General features: G+C 50.7%; 1 protein-coding gene across 5 annotated transcripts in view; it reads right to left on the reverse strand.

Moving 5' to 3' along the window:
• The window catches only part of LOC142303949 (lamin-B3-like), a 114,272-nt gene that overhangs the window by 31,448 nt on the left and 60,469 nt on the right, over positions 1–22,355 (reverse strand). For all 5 annotated transcript variants that reach the window (XM_075345853.1, XM_075345852.1, XM_075345851.1 and 2 more), the window contains 3 exons: positions 21,651–21,776; positions 19,977–20,197; positions 17,477–17,702 (listed from right to left, as the gene is read on the reverse strand). In XM_075345853.1, coding sequence (XP_075201968.1) covers positions 17,477–17,702; positions 19,977–20,197; positions 21,651–21,776 — 573 coding nt within the window. The remainder of the gene's footprint in view (positions 1–17,476; positions 17,703–19,976; positions 20,198–21,650; positions 21,777–22,355) is intronic.

The following is a 22,355-nucleotide window of genomic DNA, read 5'->3' on the forward strand; positions in this document are numbered from 1 at the left end:
ACTCAATGGCCACACAGTCAGGTTGAGGGCCGCAGAATTCAGATGGAAAAATGGTCCTTGAGACAGCAAGTCTGGTCGGTCTGGTAGTGCCCACGGTTGACCCACCGTGAGATGCCACAGATCCGGGTACCATGACCTCCTCGGCCAGTCTGGGGCGATGAGGATGGCGCGGCGGCAGTCGGACCTGATCTTGCGTAACACTCTGGGCAGCAGTGCCAGAGGAGGAAATACATAAGGCAGTCGAAACTGCGACCAATCCTGAACTAATGCGTCTGCCGCCAGAGCTCTGTGATCTTGAGACCGTGCCATGAATGCCGGGACTTTGTTGTTGTGCCGGGACGCCATTAGGTCGACGTCCGGCTTCCCCCAGCGGCAACAGATCTCTTGAAACACGTCCGGGTGAAGAGACCATTCCCCTGCGTCCATGCCCTGGCGACTGAGAAAGTCTGCTTCCCAGTTTTCTACGCCCGGGATGTGAACTGCGGAGATGGTGGAGGCTGTGGCTTCCACCCACAGCAGAATCCGCCAAACTTCCTGGAAGGCTTGCCGACTGCGTGTGCCGCCTTGGTGGTTGATGTATGCCACCGCCGTGGCGTTGTCCCACTGAATTCGGATCTGCCTGCCTTCCAGCCACGGCTGGAACGCCTTTAGGGCTAGATACACTGCCCTTATCTCCAGAACATTGATCTGAAGGGAGGACTCTGGCTGAGTCCAGGTACCCTGAGCCCTGTGGTGGAGGAAGACCGCTCCCCACCCTGACAGACTCGCGTCCATCGTGACCACAGCCCAGGATGGGGGCAGGAAGGATTTCCCCTTCGATAAAGAAGTGGGAAGAAGCCACCACTGAAGGGAGGCCTTGGCTGCCCGAGAAAGGGAGACGTTCCTGTCGAGAGACGTCGACTTCCTGTCCCATTTGCGGAGAATGTCCCATTGAAGTGGACGCAGATGAAACTGCGCAAAAGGAACTGCCTCCATTGCTGCCACCATCTTCCCTAGGAAGTGCATGAGGCGCCTCAAGGGGTGCGACTGGGCTCGAAGGAGAGATTGCACCCCTGTCTGTAGTGAACGCTGTTTGTCCAGCGGAAGTTTCACTATCGCTGAGAGAGTATGAAACTCCATCCCGAGATATGTCAGTGACTGGGTCGGTGTCAATTTTGACTTTGGGAAATTGATGATCCACCCGAATCTCTGGAGAGTCTCCAGAGCAATGTTCAGGCTGTGTTGGCATGCCACCTGAGAGGGGGCCTTGACAAGAAGATCGTCTAAGTAAGGGATCACCGAGTGTCCCTGAGTGTAGGACTGCTACCACTGTTGCCATGACCTTGGTGAAGACCCGTGGGGCTGTCGCCAGGCCGAAAGGCAGTGCCACGAACTGAAGGTGTTCGTCCCCGATGGCGAAACGCAGGAAGCGCTGATGCTCTGGTGCAATCGGCACGTGGAGATAAGCATCCCTGATGTCGATTGATGCTAGGAAGTCTCCTTGGGACATCGAGGCGATGACGGAGCGGAGAGATTCCATCCGGAACCGCCTGGTTTTCACGTGTCTGTTGAGCAGTTTGAGGTCCAGAACGGGACGGAAAGATCCGTCCTTTTTTGGCACCACAAACAAGTTGGAGTAAAAACCGTGACCCCATTGCTGAAGGGGAACAGGGATCACCACTCCTTCTGCCTTCAGAGTGCTCACCGCCTGAAGAAGAGCAACGGCTCGCTCGGGGGGCGGAGATGTTCTGAAAAAACGAGTCGGAGGACGAGAGCTGAACTCTATCCTGTAACCGTGAGACAGAATGTCTCTCACCCATCGGTCTTGGACATGTGGCAACCAGGCGTCGCAAAAGCGGGAGAGCCTGCCACCGACCGAGGATGCGGTTTGGGGAGGCCGAAAGTCATGAGGAGGCCGCTTTGGGAGCGGTTCCTCCGGCGGTCTTTTTAGGACGTGACTTAGACCGCCATGAATCGGAGTTCCTCTGACCCTTCTGTGGCCTGTTGGACGAGGAGAATTGAGACCTGGCTGAGGGCCGAAAGGACCGAAACCTCGATTGTACCTTCCGTTGTTAAAGGTCTGTTTGGTTTGGACTGGGGTAAGGACGAGTCCTTTCCCTTGGATTGTTTAATGATTTCATCCAATTGCTCGCCAAACAGGCGGTCGCCAGAAAATGGCAAACCGGTTAAGAACTTTTTGGAAGCAGAGTCTGCCTTCCATTCACGTAGCCACATGGCCCTGCGGACTGCCACTGAATTGGCGGATGCTACCGCCGTACGGCTCGCAGAGTCCAGGATAGCATTCATGGCGTAGGACGCAAAAGCCGACGCCTGAGAGGTTAAAGACACAACCTGCGGAGTAGAGGCACGTGTGACTGCATTAATCTCAGACTGACAAGCTGAGATAGCTTGGAGTGCCCATACGGCTGCGAATGCTGGAGCAAAAGACGCGCCTATAGCTTCATAGATGGATTTCATCAGGAGCTCTATCTGCCTGTCAGTGGCATCCTTGAGTGATGAACCATCTGCCACTGCAACTATGGATCTAGCCGCCAGTCTAGAGACTGGAGGATCCACCTTGGGACACTGAGCCCAACCCTTGACTACGTCAGGGGGGGAAGGGATAACGTGTGTCATTAAGGCGCTTAGTAAAGCGCTTATCCGGAAAAACTCGGTGTTTCTGGACTGTATCTCTGAAGTTGGAGTGATCGAAAAACGCACTCCGTGTACGTTTGGGAAACCTAAATTGGAATTTCTCCTGCTGAGAAGCTGACTCCTCAAATCGGAGGAGTTGGAGGAGAAAGTTCTAACACCTGATTGATGGACGCTATAAAGGTCGTTTACTATGGCGTCCCCTTCAGGTGTATCAAGTTTGAGAGCGGCGTCAGGATCAGAGCCCTGATCTGCCACCTCCGCTTCATCCTCCAGAGAGTCCTCATGCTGAGACCCTGAGCAGTGTGATGAAGTCGAGGGAAGCTCCCAGCGAGCCCGCTTAGCCGGTCTGGGACTGCGGTCCGTGTCGGAGTCCTCACCGTGGGACCTATGAGTCGCCCCAGGAGCACTTTGCTGCGCCGACCGAGGGGGGTCTGAGAGCAATGATTCAACAGTGCCCGGGGCCTGTGTTACCTGTCTGGACTGCAAAGCTTCTAGTATCTTAGCAGACCATCTATCCATAGACTCAAAAAGTTTGTCAGCGAATACTGCAAACTCTGTCCCTGTCACCTGGACAGTGGCAGCAGGTGGTTCCACCTGGGCCGAGGGTCCCACCAGTGGCTGAGGCTCCGGCTGAGTGAGTGTCACAGGGGCCGAGCATTGCACACAATGAGGGTAGGTAGAACCTGCAGGTAGCATAGCCGCACATGAGGTACAGGTTGCAAAATAAGTCTGTGCCTTGGCACCCTTGCTTTTTGCGGACGACATGCTGTTGTCTCCTCTTAGCGCAATCAGTGAGGGTATATAGCCAAAAGCAAATAGTGCGGCCGTAGAGTAAATGTATACAAATATAAGCATATAAATATACACTTCGGCACCCAGGGGGGCCAGCACCTAGTAACAGGTGCGGCTTACCGACCGCCCTCAGCGGTTGTGTGACCACCAGATTCCCTGCCTGGGCCTCCCAGAGCTGTGGAGCTCGGTGTTGTCTCCCCTCTGAAGTTCTCCAGCGTCAGAAGTGCTGATAGGAATGGCTGCCAGCGTTCTGAGAGGAGGAGGGAGCCGTGGGCGTGCCTCAGAAAGTGCGGGAATCTGGTGCCCCGCAGTGCTCAGTGAGGGGGGAGGAGGATACCTCAGTATGCTCCAGCCCTCACCGCTGACATGCAGACTAGCGTCCCGCCCTCACCCCTGACTGGCAGGCCCGGGGGCGGGAGTTTGCGGTACTAGGCCGCAAAAGCCGGGGACTAAATTTATTAGCGCGGCCGGCAAACAAGCGCGGTCGGCGCGGTAGTCCCGGCGAAGCAAGACACCCGGCAGGTGCTGCAGCGTCCGTTACACAGGCGCTCTATGCGCTGTCCCCAAGGGGACACAGAGTACCTCAAAGGAGCAGGGCCTGTCCCTGACGATACCCGGTCTCCTGTCCAGCAGATTCCCCCAGGGGCTGCGGAGGGAGCACGGTCCCAGTGCCTGGTGACCGGTTAGGATCCCACTTCACCCAGAGCCCCTAAGGGATGGGGAAGGAAAACAGCATGTGACTCCAACCTTTGTACCCGCAATGGGTACCTCAACCTTAACAGCACCGCCGACCAGAGTGGGGTGAGAAGGGAGCATGCCGGGGGCCCTGTTATGGGCCCTCTTTTCTTCCATCCGATATAGTCAGCAGCTGCTGCTGACTAAATTGTGGAGCTTGCGTGCATGTGTGCCTCCTTCAACACAAAGCATAAAAACTGAGGAGCCCGTGATGCACGGGAGGGTGTATAGGCAGAGGGGAGGGGTTACACTTTTTAAAGTGTAATACTTTGTGTGGCCTCCGGAGGCAGAAGCTATACACCCAATTGTCTGGGTCTCCCAATGGAGCGACAAAGAAAACTCTGATCCCTAAAAGACAATTGATAGGCAGACTGCTCTCCTGGGAGGACCACCGACCGTGAGCCGTGTGTTTCGGAACACCGCTCTCCAGACAGAAGACTGGTCTCGGTGGTGACTGCCTGCCAGTGTACTGGTATGAAAGACATTCCACTGGACCGAAGAGGGCCGCTGGTCCACCATAAAAGCGAGCGGCGGGTTCCCGGAGTCAAATGGATCCTGCGATTCAAAAGTGAATAGAGAATTGTCCATCCGTTCGGCCAAGTCAGCTGAAGGAGACGAAGGTGAAAGCGGCAAGCGGAACTGCCTCTATTGCCGCCACCATCCGACTGAGGACTCTCCGGCTTGGAGTGACGGAGGATCTGGGAGGTCTCTTTGGAGGAACACGCGTCCTTGGATGGTATCGAACTCCATGCCTAGAAAGGTAATTCTGCTGGCCGGGGCCAGAGAGGGCTTCTTCCGATTGATGAGCTAGCCGAGTCGGGACAGGATATCGATGGTGACCTGAACACTTAGGAGACAGTCGTCAAAAAGAATAACCCCAGATCAACAAGGCGACCAGGTGCGGAATCACCAAAAATGATCGTCTGCTATTGCGAGACGCAGAAACATCTGTGCTACTGGCAAATTAGGTGCGACCTGTATGCCCGACGATAGACCTGCTGAAAAACTCTATTATGTACCCCGAGTCCAGCATCTCTCCGACCCAGGCGTCCGTGATCCAAGTCCGCCAGTCGTGATTGAGATGAGACAGGCGTCCCCCCCCCCCTCCACCTGGTCTGCGCCCGCGCGCAACGACAAAGTCATCTTGCGGGGTAGCACTGTGATTCGGACGTCGTCGTCGATGGCTGGGGTCAGAAAGGGCATACGTTGAGGTACGAAATCTACCTGTTCCTCTGCGGGGACCTGGTTTTCTTGTGCATGTGGAACCGAAGCTCCAGTGATCTCGTCGATAACCTGATCCAGCCAGTGCCCAAACAAACGACTTCTTGTGAAGGGGAGGGCTGTAAGTGATATCCTTGAAGCCGCGTCCGCATACTAGTCTGAGCCAGATTGCCCAACAGATGGTCCCCGTGCTGCTAGCCGCTATTACTGGGCAGTAAGCTGCTGACAGAGATGCAATGAGTATGTACTCACCCGCTAGAGCAAACTGTGTGCCAGGTTGCGAACTCCGGATTGCTCGATCCCGCGCGAAAAACCGTTGTGGAGGTTATCGGACCCGGACATCATGGATGCTGCCAGCTAGATGGCGGCGAGGGCAGTAGGAGTACCGTGTCTGCCGTCTGAAGAAAAACTGAACAGGCAACTCTCTCGGTGTTTTGAACTGTGGCGTCTCGGAGCGATGCCCCGTGCGGGAGAGATAGTACTGGAAGATGACCGCCGGAAAAAAAAACAGCAGGGCGACCATAGGTGAGCCTGCCCATTCCTTTCTGAGAGCCTCAGGAAGCGGGAAAAAGAAAATCAAACTACTTACCCTTGATGAATATCTTGACCGGTTGTCTGTGCTTGTACAGACTTTCAGCAACGACAAGATGGTCACCGAATTGCCTGTGTGCCCGCTTAACCTGTTTTAAGGAGACATGCAAGCACTGGGTAGCCACATAGCCTGTCTGGAACTCTAGCGTATGACTTACCGCTTTGGCCGAACTATCCACCCTACCTGTGACATCAGCCCTCTGATCTGGAATCAGCATCGAGGCTGCATCCGACTCTTCTCCTGAAAAAAAAAGGGTCGGCCGGTATCGGAGACGAGGAACACTCGGGGCCTGGAGGAGATGAGAACTCCGGGAGGGCTTGAAAGGAGGCCCAGCAGGTCCCTTTTTGCGCTCCAGTGGTAGGGTCTGGATCAGACCGCTGGACCGGGGGAGCATGGCCGGGTGTAGGAAGCGACTGCAAAGCCTGCGCGATGGTCCTAGATGCCCTTGAGAGAGAGTCCACAGACTGGGATAGAGGGTCTACCCCTCCGGATAAGGGAGCGCAGCAGAACTCGGGTGCTGGCGGTGACGTGGGGCGCAAGCCGAGCAAGAAGGGGGGGGGGGTGTAGCCTGGATTGGGAGGCTTCTACCTAGCAGGCTGTGCATGCCTAAAAAAAAAAAAAAAAAAAAACCTATAAAAGGTGCTTAGAAAAAAACCACTAGTGACGCTGGGGGGGGGGGGGAGGACAGGAGAAAAAGGGGGAAGAAAGTTAAAGAGATATTGTCTGTTCCTAAGCAGGAGCAGCACTCACCCAGGTCCTGTGTCCCACCCAGGTCCGCAGAGGTCTCAGAACCTGCGGGGGCAGCATTGCTGAAGAAGAAAAGCAGCCCTTCATTTTTGTCTTTTTTTTGGAGTAGGGGGGCTGGCCGGCTTGGGACCGGGCAGGACCTGCAGGGGTCATGCCTGGGAAAAAAAACACGCGCCCGCAACACGGGGGAGGGGGCGGATGGTCTGAGGTAGGCCGAAGCAGGGGACTGGATTAGTGAGCGGCCCGCCGGAGGCGCAGCGCTGAGCGCAGAGAGGTCTTACCTGCGTTCTGCCGGCGTCGCTGTGATCCTCGGTCCCATCCTGCCTTGCATGGAGAGTTGCCGAACTGCTGAGCACTCCTGCGCTGTAACCATGATCCCCCTGTGAACACTGGGGAGGCCTGGTGTTGCTGAGCGCTCCTGCGCTGCAGCTGTGATCCTCTCCCTGGGTCCTGTATGGTAGGGGACGCTGGGAGGAAAAGGGGGCGTGCTGCAGCAGTGAGCTGGCTGTCGCCGGGCAGAAGTCGAGGGGGGCGTGGCCGGAAAAGCGCGCGCGTGCAAACGGGGGGGCGGAGCGCACCGGCCCGAGGTAGGCCCGAAGCCTGGAGCTAAATTAGTGAGCGGCCGCCGGGAGCGCAGCGCTGCTGGAGAAGATCCTACCTGCGTCTTGGCGGCGTCGCTCTGATCCACGGCCCCATCCTCTGATGCTGCGGCTGCCGGTGAGTCCAGTCTGCCCTTGGGAGACACCAGGGGGAAGCGCTGGGGAGCTTGGGGAACGCTGCAGAGCGCTCCTGCGCTGCCTGAAGAAATCCATTGCCTGGGCCCAGGGTAGGAGGAAGAACGCTGGGGGAGGACTAGTGCTGTGAGCGCTCCTGCGCTGCAGCCTGCGATTGACATCGGGTCCTGGGTAACAGAGATCCCTCGTCGCCTCCACCAGAAGTACCCCTTGGGACGGTACCATAGGGGTCGACGGGGAGTGTGTGCCCTTAAAAAATTAACAATGTCGGTCCCCAATCAGCCCCTGGGGTGGTACCATGGGGCCGGAGGGGGATAGGGCCTGGTCTGGCGTCTCGAGCCTCAGACAACCCTGGGGACGGTACCCCGTGGGGGAGGAGAAGGCAAGGGTTCTCTCTGATGCAGGGACTTTAACCCTGCAGAAGAGACAAAAAACCTAGAAGAGATGAGAGGGCTGAGCGGCGCCGTATAGCATGAAAAAACGGAAAAAAAAGCAATAGCCTAGGCTGAGGTTGGCCCACAGAGATATGGGCCCACTTCAGCCTCCTACGACACTAAGCAAAAAACTGGCATAGATCCGCCTCCGGCTCAGTGTACACTGCTAGGGAGGAGCTAACTTTTTTTATGTCTACTTCGTGTCAGCCTCCTAGTCACAGCAGCATACACCCATGGTCCTGTGTCCCCCAATGAAAGCGATAGAGAAAATGAAGAAAAAGAATTTTGTTTACTTACCGTAAATTCTTTTTCTTATAGTTCCGTATTGGGAGACCCATGGGTGTTTAGCTTCTGCCTCCGGAGGACACACAAAGTACTACACTTAAAAGTGTAGCTCCTCCCTCTGAGCTTATACACCCCCTGGTAGCCAGTCCTAGCCAGTTTAGTGCAAAAGCTGAAGAAGAATAGCCACCCACAAGTAGAACCGAGTAAGAACCGGAACAACCGGAGACTCTGTCCACGACAACAGCCGGTGATAACACACGGAACAAGAAAATTGCCAACAGGCAACAGGGAGGGAGCTGGGTCTCCCAATATGGAACTATAAGAAAAAGAATTTACGGTAAGTAACAAAATTCTCTTTTTCTTTATCGTTCCTTTGGGAGACCCAGACCATGGGACGTTCCAAAGCTGTCCCTGGGTGGGAATAAACAGAAAAACTAAGAAGTAGGCGGAGCCTAACTTCACAAGTGGGTGAAGTTAGGCTCACAAGCTCGCATCTGCCTAAGCATGAGCATGCACTTGGTAGTGCTTCGAAAAGGTATGCAGGCTAGTCCAAGTGGCAGCCTGACAGACTTGTTGAGCCGTAGCCTGGTGCCTAAAAGCCCAAGAGGCACCGACAGCTCTGGTCGAGTGTGCTTTGATCCCCGGCGGGGGAGGCATCTGAGTACTCTGGTAGGCATCCGAAATGGTCGACCTAATCCAACGAACCAAGGTCGGCTTAGAAGCAGAGAGACCCTTGCGCCGCCCTGTGGTTAGCACAAAAAGAGAGGTGCACCGCCTAAGCGCAGCGGTGCGAGACACACAGATTCGGAGAGCACGCACCAGATCTAGAGTATGCAGCGCTTTCTCAAAGCGATGAACAGGGGCCGGACAGAAGGAAGGCAAGGAAATATCCTTGTTAAGGTGGAAGGGAGAGACCAACTTAGGAAGAAAGTCCGGGATCGGATGGAGAACTACCTTGTCTTGGTGAAAAACCAAAAAAGGTGACTCCGAGGAGAGCGCAGCCAAATCAGAGACTCTCCTGAGAGAAGTTATGGCAATTAGAAAGGCCACCTTTTGAGAAAGACGATACAAAGAAACCTCCCTAAGGGGCTCGAAAGGGGGTTTCTGCAATACCGTGAGGACCAAGTTAAGGTCCCAGGGATCCAAGGGCCGCCGATAAGGCGGAATGATGTGAGACGCACCTTGCATGAAGGGGCGGACCTGAGCCAGCCGGGCGAGACGCCGCTGGAACAGCACTGATAGAGCTGAGACTTGTCCCTTGAGAGAGTTGAGGGACAGTCCTAGCTGGAGACCGGACTATAAAAAAATAAAAAAAAAAAAAGAGAAGGGTCGGCAACGAGAATGGCCAAGGAGAATGGCCGGAAGAGCGACACCAGGACAGGAAAATTTTCCAAGTCCTGTGATAGATCTTGACAGAGGAAGACTTACGGGCCCGAGTCATAGTGGAGATGACTTCAGGAGGAATACCAGAAGCCGTCAAAATCCAGGACTCAAGAGCCACGCCGTCAATTTGAGTGCCGCAGAATTCGGGCGGAAAAACGGACCTTGCGAGAGCAGGTCTGGACGGTCCGGAAGATGCCACGGTATCTCCACGGACAGTTGGAGCAGGTCCGGATACCAAGCTCGCCTGGGCCAGTCCGGTGCAATGAGGATGACTCGACGGCCCTCCATTCTGATCTTGCGCAGGACTCTGGGCAAGAGAGCTAGAGGGGGAAACACGTAGGGCAGACGAAACTGGGACCAGTCTTGAACCAGAGCGTCCGCGGCGAAGGCCTGAGGATCGTGGGAGCGAGCCACGTAAACCGGAACCTTGTTGTTGTGACGGGATGCCATTAGGTCCACGTCCGGAGTGCCCCACTTGCGGCAGATTGACTGAAACACTGCCGGGTGCAGGGACCACTCGTCACCGTCCACGGATTGACGGCTGAGATAATCTGCCTCCCAGTTTTCTACGCCAGGGATGTGGACTGCGGATATGGTGGACTTGGAATCCTCCGCCCATTGAAGAATGCGTTGGACCTCCAACATTGCCAGGCGGCTGCGTGTCCCGCCTTGGTGATTGATGTAGGCAACCGCTGTCGCGTTGTCTGACTGGACTCGAATGTGCCTGCCCGCCAACAGGTGGTGAAAGGCTAGGAGAGCTAGAAGCACAGCTCTGGTTTCCAGCACGTTGATTGAAAGGGCTGACTCGGACGGAGTCCAAGTGCCCTGTGCTCTGTGGTGGAGATGTACCACTCCCCAGCCGGATAGGCTGGCATCCGTGGTGAGAATCACCCAGGACGGAGTCAGGAAGGAGCGCCCTTGGGACAGGGAGAGGGGTCGAAGCCACCACTGAAGAGAGCTCCTGGTCCATGGCGACAGAGCCACTAACCTCTGTAAGGAGGAAGGCCGCTTGTCCCAAGAGCGGAGAATGTCCAGCTGCAGAGGACGCAGATGGAACTGGGCAAAGGGAACCGCCTCCATGGAGGCCACCATTTGACCCAGCACCTGCATCAGACGACTGAGGGTATAACGGCGGGGCCTCAGGAGAGAGCGCATCGCCAACCGGAGTGACAGCTGTTTGTCTAAGGGCAACTTCACAAGTGCCGGCAAGTCTCGAACTGCATCCCTAGGTACGTGAGACTCTGGGTCGGAGTCAGAGTGGATTTGGGAAGATTGACAATCCACCCGAATTGGGCTAGGGTGGCGAGAGTGAGCGAAACACTCCGCTGACAGTCTGCGCTGGATGTACCCTTGACCAGAAGGTCGTCCAGATAAGGAAGCACTGCTAACCCCTGGAGGTGCAGGACCGCAATCACTGCCGCCATGACCTTGGTGAATACCCGAGGGGCCGTGGCTAACCCGAAGGGGAGAGCCACGAATTGGAAATGATCCTCTCCTATCGCAAAACGTAACCAACGCTGATGTGACACTGCGATTGGCACATGTAGATAGGCATCTCTGATGTCGATGGACGCCAGGAACTCCCCTTGGGTCATAGAGGCAATGACTGATCGCAGAGACTCCATGCGAAAATGCCGCACCCGGACATGCTTGTTGAGAAGCTTGAGATCCAGGATGGGCCGGAAGGTACCGTCCTTTTTTGGAACTAGGAAGAGATTTGAGTAAAAACCTCTGAACCGTTCCTGAGCGGGAACTGGGACAATCACTCAGTTTGCCTGCAAGGACGCCACGGCCTGCGAGAAGGCGGCGGCCTTGTAGCAGGGGGGAGTTGAGAGAAAAAAAATCTGTTTGGAGGGCTGGAAGAGAATTCTATCCTGTAGCCGTGAGGTATGATGTCTCTCACCCACTGATCGGAGACTTGCTTTAACCAAGCGTCGCCAAAGTGGGAGAGCCTGCCACCGACTAAGGACGTGGCTGGAGCGGGCCGAGAGTCATGAGGAAGCTGCCTTAGTGGCAGAACCTCCTGCGGTCTTCTGCGGACGCGCTTTTGGGCGCCAGTTGGATTTCTGATCCTTGGCTGAGTTAGCGGACGAGGCGGAAGGCTTAGAGGATGACCAGTCGGAGGAACGAAAGGAACGAAACCTCGATTGATTCCTACCCTGGGCGGGTTTCCTGGTCTTTGTTTGTGGCATGGAAGTACTCTTCCCGCCAGTAGCTTCTTTAATGATTTCATCCAGCTGTTCACCAAACAGCCGTGAACCAGCAAAAGGGAGCCAAGCAAGAAACTTGTTGAAAGAAGCATCTGCCTTCCACTCTCGAAGCCACAAAATCCTGCGGATAACAAGAGAATTAGCTGAAGCCACCGCAGTGCGGTGAGCAGCCTCTAGCATGGCAGACATGGCATAGGATGAAAAAGCTGAAGCCTGAGCAGTTAAGGTAACCATCTCAGGCATAGATTCCTTGGTGAGGGAATGCATCTCCTCTAGAGAAGCAGAGATGGCTTTGAGAGCCCACACTGCTGCAAAAGTCAGGGAAAAACATGGCCCCCGCAGCTTCATACACAGATTTGGCCAGAAAGTCAATCTGACGGTCAGTGGAATCCTTAAGTGAGGTGCCGTCAGCCACCGACACAACGGTCCGGGCTGATAGCCTACACACCGGAGGGTCTACCTTTGGGGAGTGAGACCACTCCTTGACCACCTCAGGTGGAAATGGAAACCGGTCATCAGAGCCACGCTTTGGAAAGCGTTTGTCAGGGCAGGCCCTGGGTTTGGTCACAGCGGTCTGAAAACTGGAGTGGTTAAAGAACACACTCTTCACTCTCTTAGGCGAGGTAAGCTGATGTTTTTCTGCCAAAGAGAGTTGCTCCTCTGACACTGGCGGATTGAGATCCAGCACAGAATTAATAGAAGCAATCAAATCACTAAGATCTGAGTCACCCTCAGAGAAATCGATGGGATACATAGCCTCCGAGCCCCCAGTGAGGGAATCCTCCTCATCTTGAGAGTCAGCTCTTGAGACAGAGCCGTGGGATGGGGAGGGGGAGGAAACCCTGCGCCTTCTCTTAGAAGGACGGGGTCTGGGATCAGATGATGAATCCTCCGTGAGCTCTGATGGACAGAGGTCAGAGGATAGGAGTCCTCTGTCAAGAGTATTAGAGGCACCCTGTGAGGGGGGATGATGCATATTCATCAAAGTCCTGGACAAAAGTCCCCTGAGCAAATGACTGGGATATGGACCTAGAAAAGGACTCTACCCAGGCTGGGGGTTCAGTCACAGGTGCAGCAGCAGAGAATGAACCCCAGGGAGATTATACAGAGGTCCACAACCGGAGACCGGCTGTGGCTTACCAGACCGCTGAGCGCGGTGTTGTGTGCCCTCCAGATCCCGAAGCCCGGTCCCCCAGTCGCAGCACCTCAGCAGAGATGCAGAATGCAGGATGTCCCAGAGCAGAGTGAACTCTGCCTGAGAAGAGGGCGTTCCTATAAAAGAGCGGGAACTGGAGGGCTATAGAGACCTGCAGGGAAGGAGGGACGCCCCAGCAGTGGGGAGTGTCCCTCCCCTGTGAAGAACGGCCGAACCTGTCCCTCTGCATGAGTTACATGCGAGGGCAGGAAAATGAAACTAGGCCTCCGGCGAAGCCAGGGCCTAAATTTAAGCGGCGAGGCCGACAAGCAGGCACCATCGGCGCGGTTCTCAGGCAAAAGCTAGAGAACCCGCCGGAAAAATTATAACAATCACATACAGCATACTCTCCCCTTACAATAAAAAACCGGGACCCCCAACATAAACGTCTCAGGTACTTAGCTGCTGAGACGCAGGGCCATGTCCCTGGGGATGAGTGCTCCGGTCCAACAGAATCCTCAAGGGGCTGTGGATGGAGACCGGACTCCTGCCAGGCATGGAGACCGTGCTGGCTCCCACTTCAAGCCAGAGCCCAGAAGGGATGGTGAAGGAGCGCGGCATGTAAGGCTGCAGCCTTGTAAATCAACCTTAACAACACCGCCGACTCAGTAGGGTGAGAAGGGACATGCCGGGAGTCCAGACATGGACCCGCTTTTCTTCAAACTCTTTCCAAAAGTCAAACAAATCAGATGAGAATGCATGTGTGGATGTATGCCTCCTGACACAAAGCAGTAAACTGGCTAGGACTGGCTACCAGGGGGTGTATAAGCTCAGAGGGAGGAGCTACACTTTTAAGTGTAGTACTTTGTGTGTCCTCCGGAGGCAGAAGCTAAACACCCATGGTCTGGGTCTCCCAAAGGAACGATAAAGAAAGAGGAAATATCACCATATGCCCAAATGGGCAACCAAGAAAGGGAGCCGTGTCACTCAATGAAGGCTAAATTTTATCTTTAGGTTTGAAGCCTGAAATGTGGGAAAAGGCTGAAAAATTCAAGGGAGCCGGATACTTTCACAAGGCACTGTAGATGGGCAAGCAGGACAGGCAGCAGCCCTCTACACATAAAATCGCCTACAAATCAGCAGTAACTACCACTCCAGAAAAGGAATGGGGAGGGCAGGGGAAAAGTGGCTCTCCTGTCAGAGTCATACTTACCTGTCCTGAAGATCCATAACTTCCTATCTTCTGCTCCATGCAGAAGACTATGTGCTGTGGTGGGCAAGAGCTAAACTTCTGGACCTCTGCACCAGTACCCTACTACTGACTTGTGTAAATTTACACATGGTCTGGCCACACCAATGGGAGGGAACACGGACTAAACAATTACAGCCTGTACTCTCCGGCGCTACATGGTGAAATGGGGTGCACAATTACATCCTTTTACACAAAAAGAGATCAAGAAAGATACAAAGTAAAAGAAAGGTTGGTGCCTAACTTAAGACAGGCCTGGGACAGACCTTGCCTTCAATTGACACTATTAACCCCTTCACCCCCGGCCACTAAAACACCCTAATGACCGGGCCATTTTTTTGCAAATCTGACCAGTGTCACTTTGACAGGTTATAACTCTGGAACGCTTCAACGGATCCTGGCGATTCTGACATTGTTTATTCGTGACATATTGTACTTCATGTCAGTGGTAAATTTAGGCCGATATTTTTTTGCGTTTATTTGTGAAAATGTAGGAAATTTTGCGAAAATTTTGCAATTTTCAAACTTTGAAAATTTATGCCCAGAAATCTGAGATGTCACACAAAATAGTTACTAAATAAAATTTCCCATATGTCTACATCAGCGCAATTTTCGAAACAAAATTTTTTTTCGTTAGGAAGTTAGAAGGGGTCAAAGTTAAATCAGCAATTTCTTATTTTTCCAACAAAATTTACAAAATAATTTTTTTAGGGACCACATCACATTTGAAGTGACTTTGAGAGGCCGAGGTGACAGAAAATACCCAAAAGTGACACCATTTTAAGAGCTGCACCCCGCACACTGCTCAAAACCACATCCAAGAAGTTTATTAATCCTTTAGGTGCTTCACAGGAACCAAAGCAATGTGGAAGGAAAATGAAAATTTTACTTTTTAAAAACACAAAAATATTACTTTAGCCATAAAATTTTCATTTTCACAAGGGAGAAAAGAGAAAGTGCACCCTACAATTTATTGTGCATTTTCTCCTGAGTACGCTGATACCCCATATGGGGTAAAAAATCAATTGTTTGGGCGCACGGCAGAGCTTGGAAGGGAAGGAGCGCCATTTGATTTTTTGAACGCAAAATTAGCTGGACTCATTAGCTGACGTACTGTTGCATTTTGAGACCCCCTGAGGTACCTAAACAATGGAGCTCCCCCACAAGTGACCTCATTTTGGAATCTAGAGCACTCAAATAATTTTTCTAGATGTTTAGTGAGCACTTTGAACCCCTGGGTGCTTCACAGAAGTTTATAATGTTGAGTCGTGAAAAGAAGAAAACATTTTTTACCACAAAACTGTTGCTTCAACTAGGTAGCTTTTTTTTCACAAGGGTATCAGGGAAAAAAATGCACCATAAAATTTATAGTGTATTTTTTCCATGAGTACGACGATACCTCACATGTGGTGGAAAGTAATTGTTTGGGCGCATGGCGGGGCTCAGAGGAGAAGGAGCACCATTTGACAGCAAAATTGGTTGGAATCATTAGCGGACGCCATGTCACGTTTGGAGACCCCCTATGGTGCCTAAACAGTGGAGCTCCCCCACAAGTGACCCCATTTTGGAAACTAGACCCCTCAAGGAATTTATCTAGATGTTTAGCGAGCCCCAAGGGGCTCCACAGAAGTTGATAATGTTGAGCCATGAAAACACTTTACCACAAACCTGTTACTTGAACCAGGTAGCTTTTTTTTTTTTCACAAGGGTATCAGGAAAAAATGCACCATAAAACGTATTGTGCAATTTATCCTGAGTACGCAGATACCTCATGTGGTGGAAATCAATTGTTTGGGCGCATGGCAGGGCTCAGAAGAGAAGGAACGCCATTTGACTTTTCAAACACCCAGACGCGGTGCACTGATCGGCCGCTGCAGGACGCACGGTCGGATGAAATAAAAAAAAAAAAAAAAGTCACGCCAAAAATTGACCACGGATGCAGATACGTTATCTGCATCCCTGATCAGCGCTCGGCGGGACGCACGGACGGATGAGGTGTAAAAATGGACAGGGGATACAGGAAAAAAAAAAAAAAAATTATACTCACAGGACCCAGAGGATTAGCAGGAGGATCACTGACCAGAAGAACTTCAGGGGGAACAGAAGTCAAGCGAGATGGACAGCTTTACAGGAGCAGCAGGCAGGACGTTGGACAGCTCTGCAGAATACCCAGGAAGGACCCAGGGATGGAGGCAGATGTAATTGGGCCAGTGAAGACAGGTAAGAGGATGTCTGGGTGGAGAGCAGAGGGGTAGGGGGGAGAGCAGAGGGGTAAGGGGGAGAGCAGAGGGGTAAGGGGGAGAGCAGAGGGGTAGGGAGATACCGGAGAAGGAGCTGCAGAAGCAGAATAGCGATCATGGGGGAGGCAGGCAGATCGCGGGGGGAGCAGATCGGGGCAGATCGCAGGGGGGCACGGGCAGGGGCCATCACGGGTGCGCGAAGGGGGCGTCACGGGAGCGCGCAGGGGGCGTCATAGCACGATCGCTCCAATTAGTGCTGCAGGGGCTGGGGTGGTGGTGGTGGGGGGGGGGGGGGGTCGGGAGACATGTTTGAGGTCCACCTATGATATGCTGCTACAGCACCTCATAGCCGGATCTCACAGTATCGCACTAATTCAGGCATTATTTTTGCCGAAATTAGTGTGAATGATGTGGTTGGTGGTTCAGATTTGAACAGCCAACCACATCGATCGTCGATAGGGGGTGGCGATGCCACCCCCCCTGGGGTCAAGCAAAGGTCCCCTGCTGTAAGAAACAGCAGGGGACATCATTTGAAAGCCGTTGCTATGGCCACGGCAATCAAATGAACTTTAGGCAGTAAAGTTACGTCCCTGGTCGTTAAGTCACGTTAAAATAGGACGTAATTTCACTGCCCGCGGTCGTGAAGGGGTTAAGGAACCCGACTGCAGCAGGAGAGGTATAGTCTGCTCAGGAGACAATTTTATATAAGTGCAATAATAGTATCAGCCTCTAGGTGGCAGCAGACTATACCTTGGTTCCGTGTCCCTCAATAAGACTAAGACAAAAGTAGTAGTTTTTCTCTCATTACACGTGCATTCTCCAAATAAGTAAAATGGAAGAAACAACAATATAAGTGCTAATGGCAGTCTAAACGGATGATGAAATTTTACAAACACCAATGAGTTGTCTCCAAGCTGACGCTCCAGCTGCTCTGAAACTACAACCCCCACCGTGTCTGATCACACCAGTCCGACCATGCTGGGAGGCATCCCTGCACAATAGCTGGAGAGACAGAGGATGGACACCAATGCTGAACACAATACACTTCAGTTTTTAGAAGATGGTCTACTACATAAAGAGAATACCTCATCTGAATTGTTCACGAGCCTCAAGTACTTTCCTTCTGGTTCTATTTCTTCTATCGATACTGGACCTGAAGACGAGGCCTCCTGGATGATCTTGTACCCTGGCCTGCTCTCGCCTCTGTCACTCTCTTCTAACTTTCTCTTCTTACCACGCAGTGAACGGCTCGTTTGACTTGAGCTGGTCCGGGAAACTGTACTTCGAGATGGACTTGGAGAAAGTTTCAGCCTAGTTTACACAGACCGTAAAAAGATTTTAGCTTTATCATTTATCTTTCAGCTTCAGGTCTACAAAATTAGATTGGCACAAATTTGACAAAACCAGATCACGTTACAAACTGGTGATAAAATTATCCCATGGTTCATAACTCTGAACAGGAACATGAACAGCATACAGATAACTACTGTATAACCAACATACAATTGAGCGGTTTTAAAAAAAGGAATCAGTCATCAGGTTTTTACTATTTATTCTGAGAGGAGCATGATGTAAGAAGAGACCCCGATTCCAGGGCATTGCAGTTTGCTCTAATTTTAATAGTGTTTTTTCAGTATAAATTATCACTGCTAGACTATGTCTCATGCAAGACAGTCCAGCTAATATGTAACTCCACCACCATCACTGATTGACAGCTTGATCACCATACAATTAACGCAAGAAGCTGTCAATCAGCAGTGTGAGCAGGGTTATACACAGAACAGCAATCTGCTATATATACACACACACACAAATAAAAAAGGTAGAATTGTTACATAAGCTGGTTGTGTTAAAAGTCCTTGCTTTATTATAAATCCATAAAAGGTAAGCGTGTCCCCAGGACCCATAGAAGCGCAGCAGCGCAAAATGGCAGTCGTCCTCCGAAGTGCCAGCATCTGGTCTCGGACCCGCTCACTTTTTATGGATTTATAATAAAGGACTTTTACACAAAAGTGTGTGCAACAATTCTACCTTCTCTTCGATGATCTTTGGTGGACTGGTTTCTTTCTGGTGAGCACCGCTGTACAGAGCCTCGGTGGTTATGGTCGCTCCTCCTGTTCCTCCCTAGTGTCACTCATTTTATTTAATCAGGTGACCCGGTGAGACAGAGAATATAGATATTTTTTCCCTCTATATACACACACACACACACACACACACACACACACACACACACACACACACACACACACACACACACACACACACACTTAACACTGGTCGAAGCATTCCAGTAAGTGGCTATCTAAAATCTGGGTCTGTGCCCCCAGATCATGCAGGACTCAGCAGAATTCATCGCCAAAACCTACTGAGAGATTCCCTTTAACAACATGTACAGATGTGACTTCACCTAACTTGCCCTCAAACCAAACACCCATATTCCAAAATTAAACGTGCAACAGATATAGATATAGATATAGATATATAGATATAGATATATAGATATAGATATATAGATATAGATATATAGATATAGATATATAGATATATATATATATATTGTAGTTACGGGATAGTAACTGTCTCTCTCCCTGTCTCTTTGCCCGGCTGTCTCCGTCTGTGTCTCTGTCTCTCTTTATCCATCTCACCACCAACATCTTTTTACCTCACATAAGCTTGTTATACTACCAGTTTATTTTGTTCCTATAGCAACCACTGACAGTTGCCATTTATAGCCTGCAGCTCCCAGCTTCATTCAGTTTAATGGCTGCAGGATTTTTGTAGAGTAACTGGAAAGCACGGGGTTAAATTTTCCCACCCAAATACAGTCTATGACGTTCCCTGGGTCACATTGGGAGTCTGTGCAAAAGTTCGTGATTGTAAATGCGACGGTGCAGATTCCTTTACCGGACATACACACACACACATATATATCTAATATATAAAGCTCAGTTTATGTATATATGTATATATCGTATGAATGTCAACATATCCTCAATCCTTCATTTTCCCATATGAAAACACATCTTAACTTGATGGTGCAAAATTGTATTCAGCTGGTATTACACATTGTGTAATTTAATGCAATTTAAAAGAAATTAAAGGGGTTGTCAACTACTTGGTCATCACCTTCTTAAATTCTCTAGTCCCAGTTTAAAAAAAAAACAAAAACAAAAAAAAAAAACAACCCATATCTTACACTCATCAACCTACATTCCAGCAATGTCAGTAATAGGGTTCCCAGTGCTCACATGCCATAATCAATATGTGGCAGCTAATGGGTTGCAGTTCTCTGGCTTTCCTGTTGGTCTAGTTTTGTCGGAGGGAAGTGTGAGGGAAGCAGTTCATCAGCGGCCACTAATAAGCTGAATCACTCACGTGGCAAAACAATATCATGTGAAAGAGAGACCCAACGCAGACCTAATCGGTGCGTGAGGCAGGTATACAGTTTTTTTTTACATGGGGAAATACAGCATTTAAAGTATTGTCCTAGTAGTGAACGCCTCCTTAAAACATGGATACATCTGTCTACAAAAAGGTGGCAATTCTAGCAGCCTATGACAGGTCTATAAAGTACAGGCATACCGCTGCTCTTCTCCTTCCAGCATTTTTCTGTAAGCATTTATCTCCATGTCCAGTGCAAGTTTGACGTCCAATAACTGCTCATATTCCTCCAGCTGTATCTGCAGCGTATGCCTCATGTCGGCCACCTCTCTATCCTTCTCAGACATCTGTCTTCGGTGCATATCTTGTGAGCGGTCCAGAATCTCCTGTAACTCTCTCACCTTGTTCTCCAGTGCAGAGTTCTGCCATACAGCAAAGTTTACATTAAATTACTACATTAACATATTCCATCTTCATACACCTAACATATTCCTTTAACATTTTTCATCATCTGGATACGCTAAAGTCTCCTGTTGGCAGGCTTTTTGTGTGTAATCTCAGAAAAGGATGATGTAGGGGCAGAGAGCCCGATCACAGCAATGTATCACGTTTTATGCTGTGTGTTGCAGTTTCAATAAAATCAGTGCATTATTAGCAAGAGGTTATCACTGCAGCACAAGGTGCCTGGTGCTTCCTACTCAACTTGTTCCGATTAGCAGTTTTCGAGCAATGTACACACAGAAACCTGTAAATCAGTTGTGTGGACAGAGTTATACTGGGCTCAGCATTCAGAGAACTGCAGTAGCGAAAACAGCGATTTTTATCACAATTGCTGCACACAGTGAACTAAGTAATACATTCCTGGAATCGGGGTCTCTGTCTCTACATTATGTTGCTGTCAGATGAGGTAGCAAAATTCTGGTGACAGATTCTCTTTAAAGCTATCCTTTTCTGAAAGTGCAGAAAGATTATAAGCAGTGAAAACAGTCTTCTAGATCATAATCAAGCAGTGTCGCTGGCCAGAGCCAGTACCAGATGTTAGGCAATGGCCTGGATGTAAAATTAGGCAGTGCCTACAGAGAAGAGATCTTATGGAAATTATTCATAGGCAAGTCTGAAACATCTTGCTAAAATTTGAACAGATCTGAAAATTAGTGATAAGTGAGTACAAAAGTTCTTGAAACTTGAATTTAGCAGATCAGATGCTCAAAAGTGCTAGACTTTACTACCAAGCACTATAGGAGCCAATGGGTGATGAACATATTTTCCCCACTCTGTTATCAGTCTGCCCTGACACAGCCCCTGGCTGCCACAGTCACTATTATACACACACGCACACACACACACACACACACACACACTAAACCACCTTGCAATGTTATCGGGCTCACATGCATTGGCCAATATATAAGCCAAGTATCTTTTTTCCAAATCATCCTTTAGCAGTAATGCAATACCAGAGTTCCCTTATTCATTGTTATAATTCTAGAGTGGAGCTGTATGCCCGTATTTTTGTAGTCAAGTTGTGTTCTTAGCTGGCACCTGTTTACACCTATTGAATGTGCAGGTCAGTCTTTGAGATATATCTCAATAAAAAGACCGTCCAGCACAACCAATAGGTGTGAACAGGCGCCAGCCGAAAAACACAATTCATTTGAAAAAAAGAAAAGAAAAAAAAAAAACCTTAGCATCTATATTGGCCAATGCATGCAAGTCTGATAACCACAGCAAGGTGAGATTATATCTATCTATATATATATTCTGCAAAACAACAAGTGGGGAAAACAACAGCAGCTAAACACTTACCAAAGACAGAGCTACATGAAATGTTTAATTCAACTATATGCGACTACCCAGCCAGGAACGAGGCACTACCTGCTTTTGACACTGGCTCATCTGTGATGACATTGTATCTATTCGGAGCTTTGTAGACATTATCTCCTCTCTTGTTGCACTAGCATAATCGCTGTTCTTTGCAGCAGCAAGCTGCGCATTCTCCAGCTGTAAAATATTCAAAAGTAAATCACATTACTGGCAATCACGGAGGTGAATAGGATAAATACTCTTAAGTTGTATTTGGGATTGATCACTAGGGTTTGTTTGCAGATCTCTCAATCCATTGCTTACTAAATTGACAGGCTTTTAGATATAGATACACACCTCTCAATCTTAAAAAGCCTGTTGATTGATCTGAGAGCATAGTAAGGTTGATAATATGATAATACTAGCTGTAGTACCCGGGCGTTGACCGGGATAGTAACTGTCTTTCCCAGCCTGTCTGCCTGCCCGTGTCTCTTTCCCTGTCTGCCTGCCAGTGTCTCTTTCCCTGTCTGCCTGCCCGTGTCTCTTTCCCTGTCTGCCTGCCCGTGTCTCTTTCCCTGTCTGCCTGCCCGTGTCTCTTTCCCTGTCTGCCTGCCCGTGTCTCTTTCCCTGTCTGCCTGCCCGTGTCTCTTTCCCTGTCTGCCTGCCCGTGTCTCTTTCCCTGTCTGCCTGCCCGTGTCTCTTTCCCTGTCTGCCTGCCCGTGTCTCTTTCCCCGTCTGCCTGCCCGTGTCTCTTTCCCCGTCTGCCTGCCCGTGTCT

The sequence above is a fragment of the Anomaloglossus baeobatrachus genome, chromosome 4 (genome assembly GCF_048569485.1).
Source record: "Anomaloglossus baeobatrachus isolate aAnoBae1 chromosome 4, aAnoBae1.hap1, whole genome shotgun sequence".
In the NCBI taxonomy this organism is placed as follows: domain Eukaryota; kingdom Metazoa; phylum Chordata; class Amphibia; order Anura; family Aromobatidae; genus Anomaloglossus; species Anomaloglossus baeobatrachus.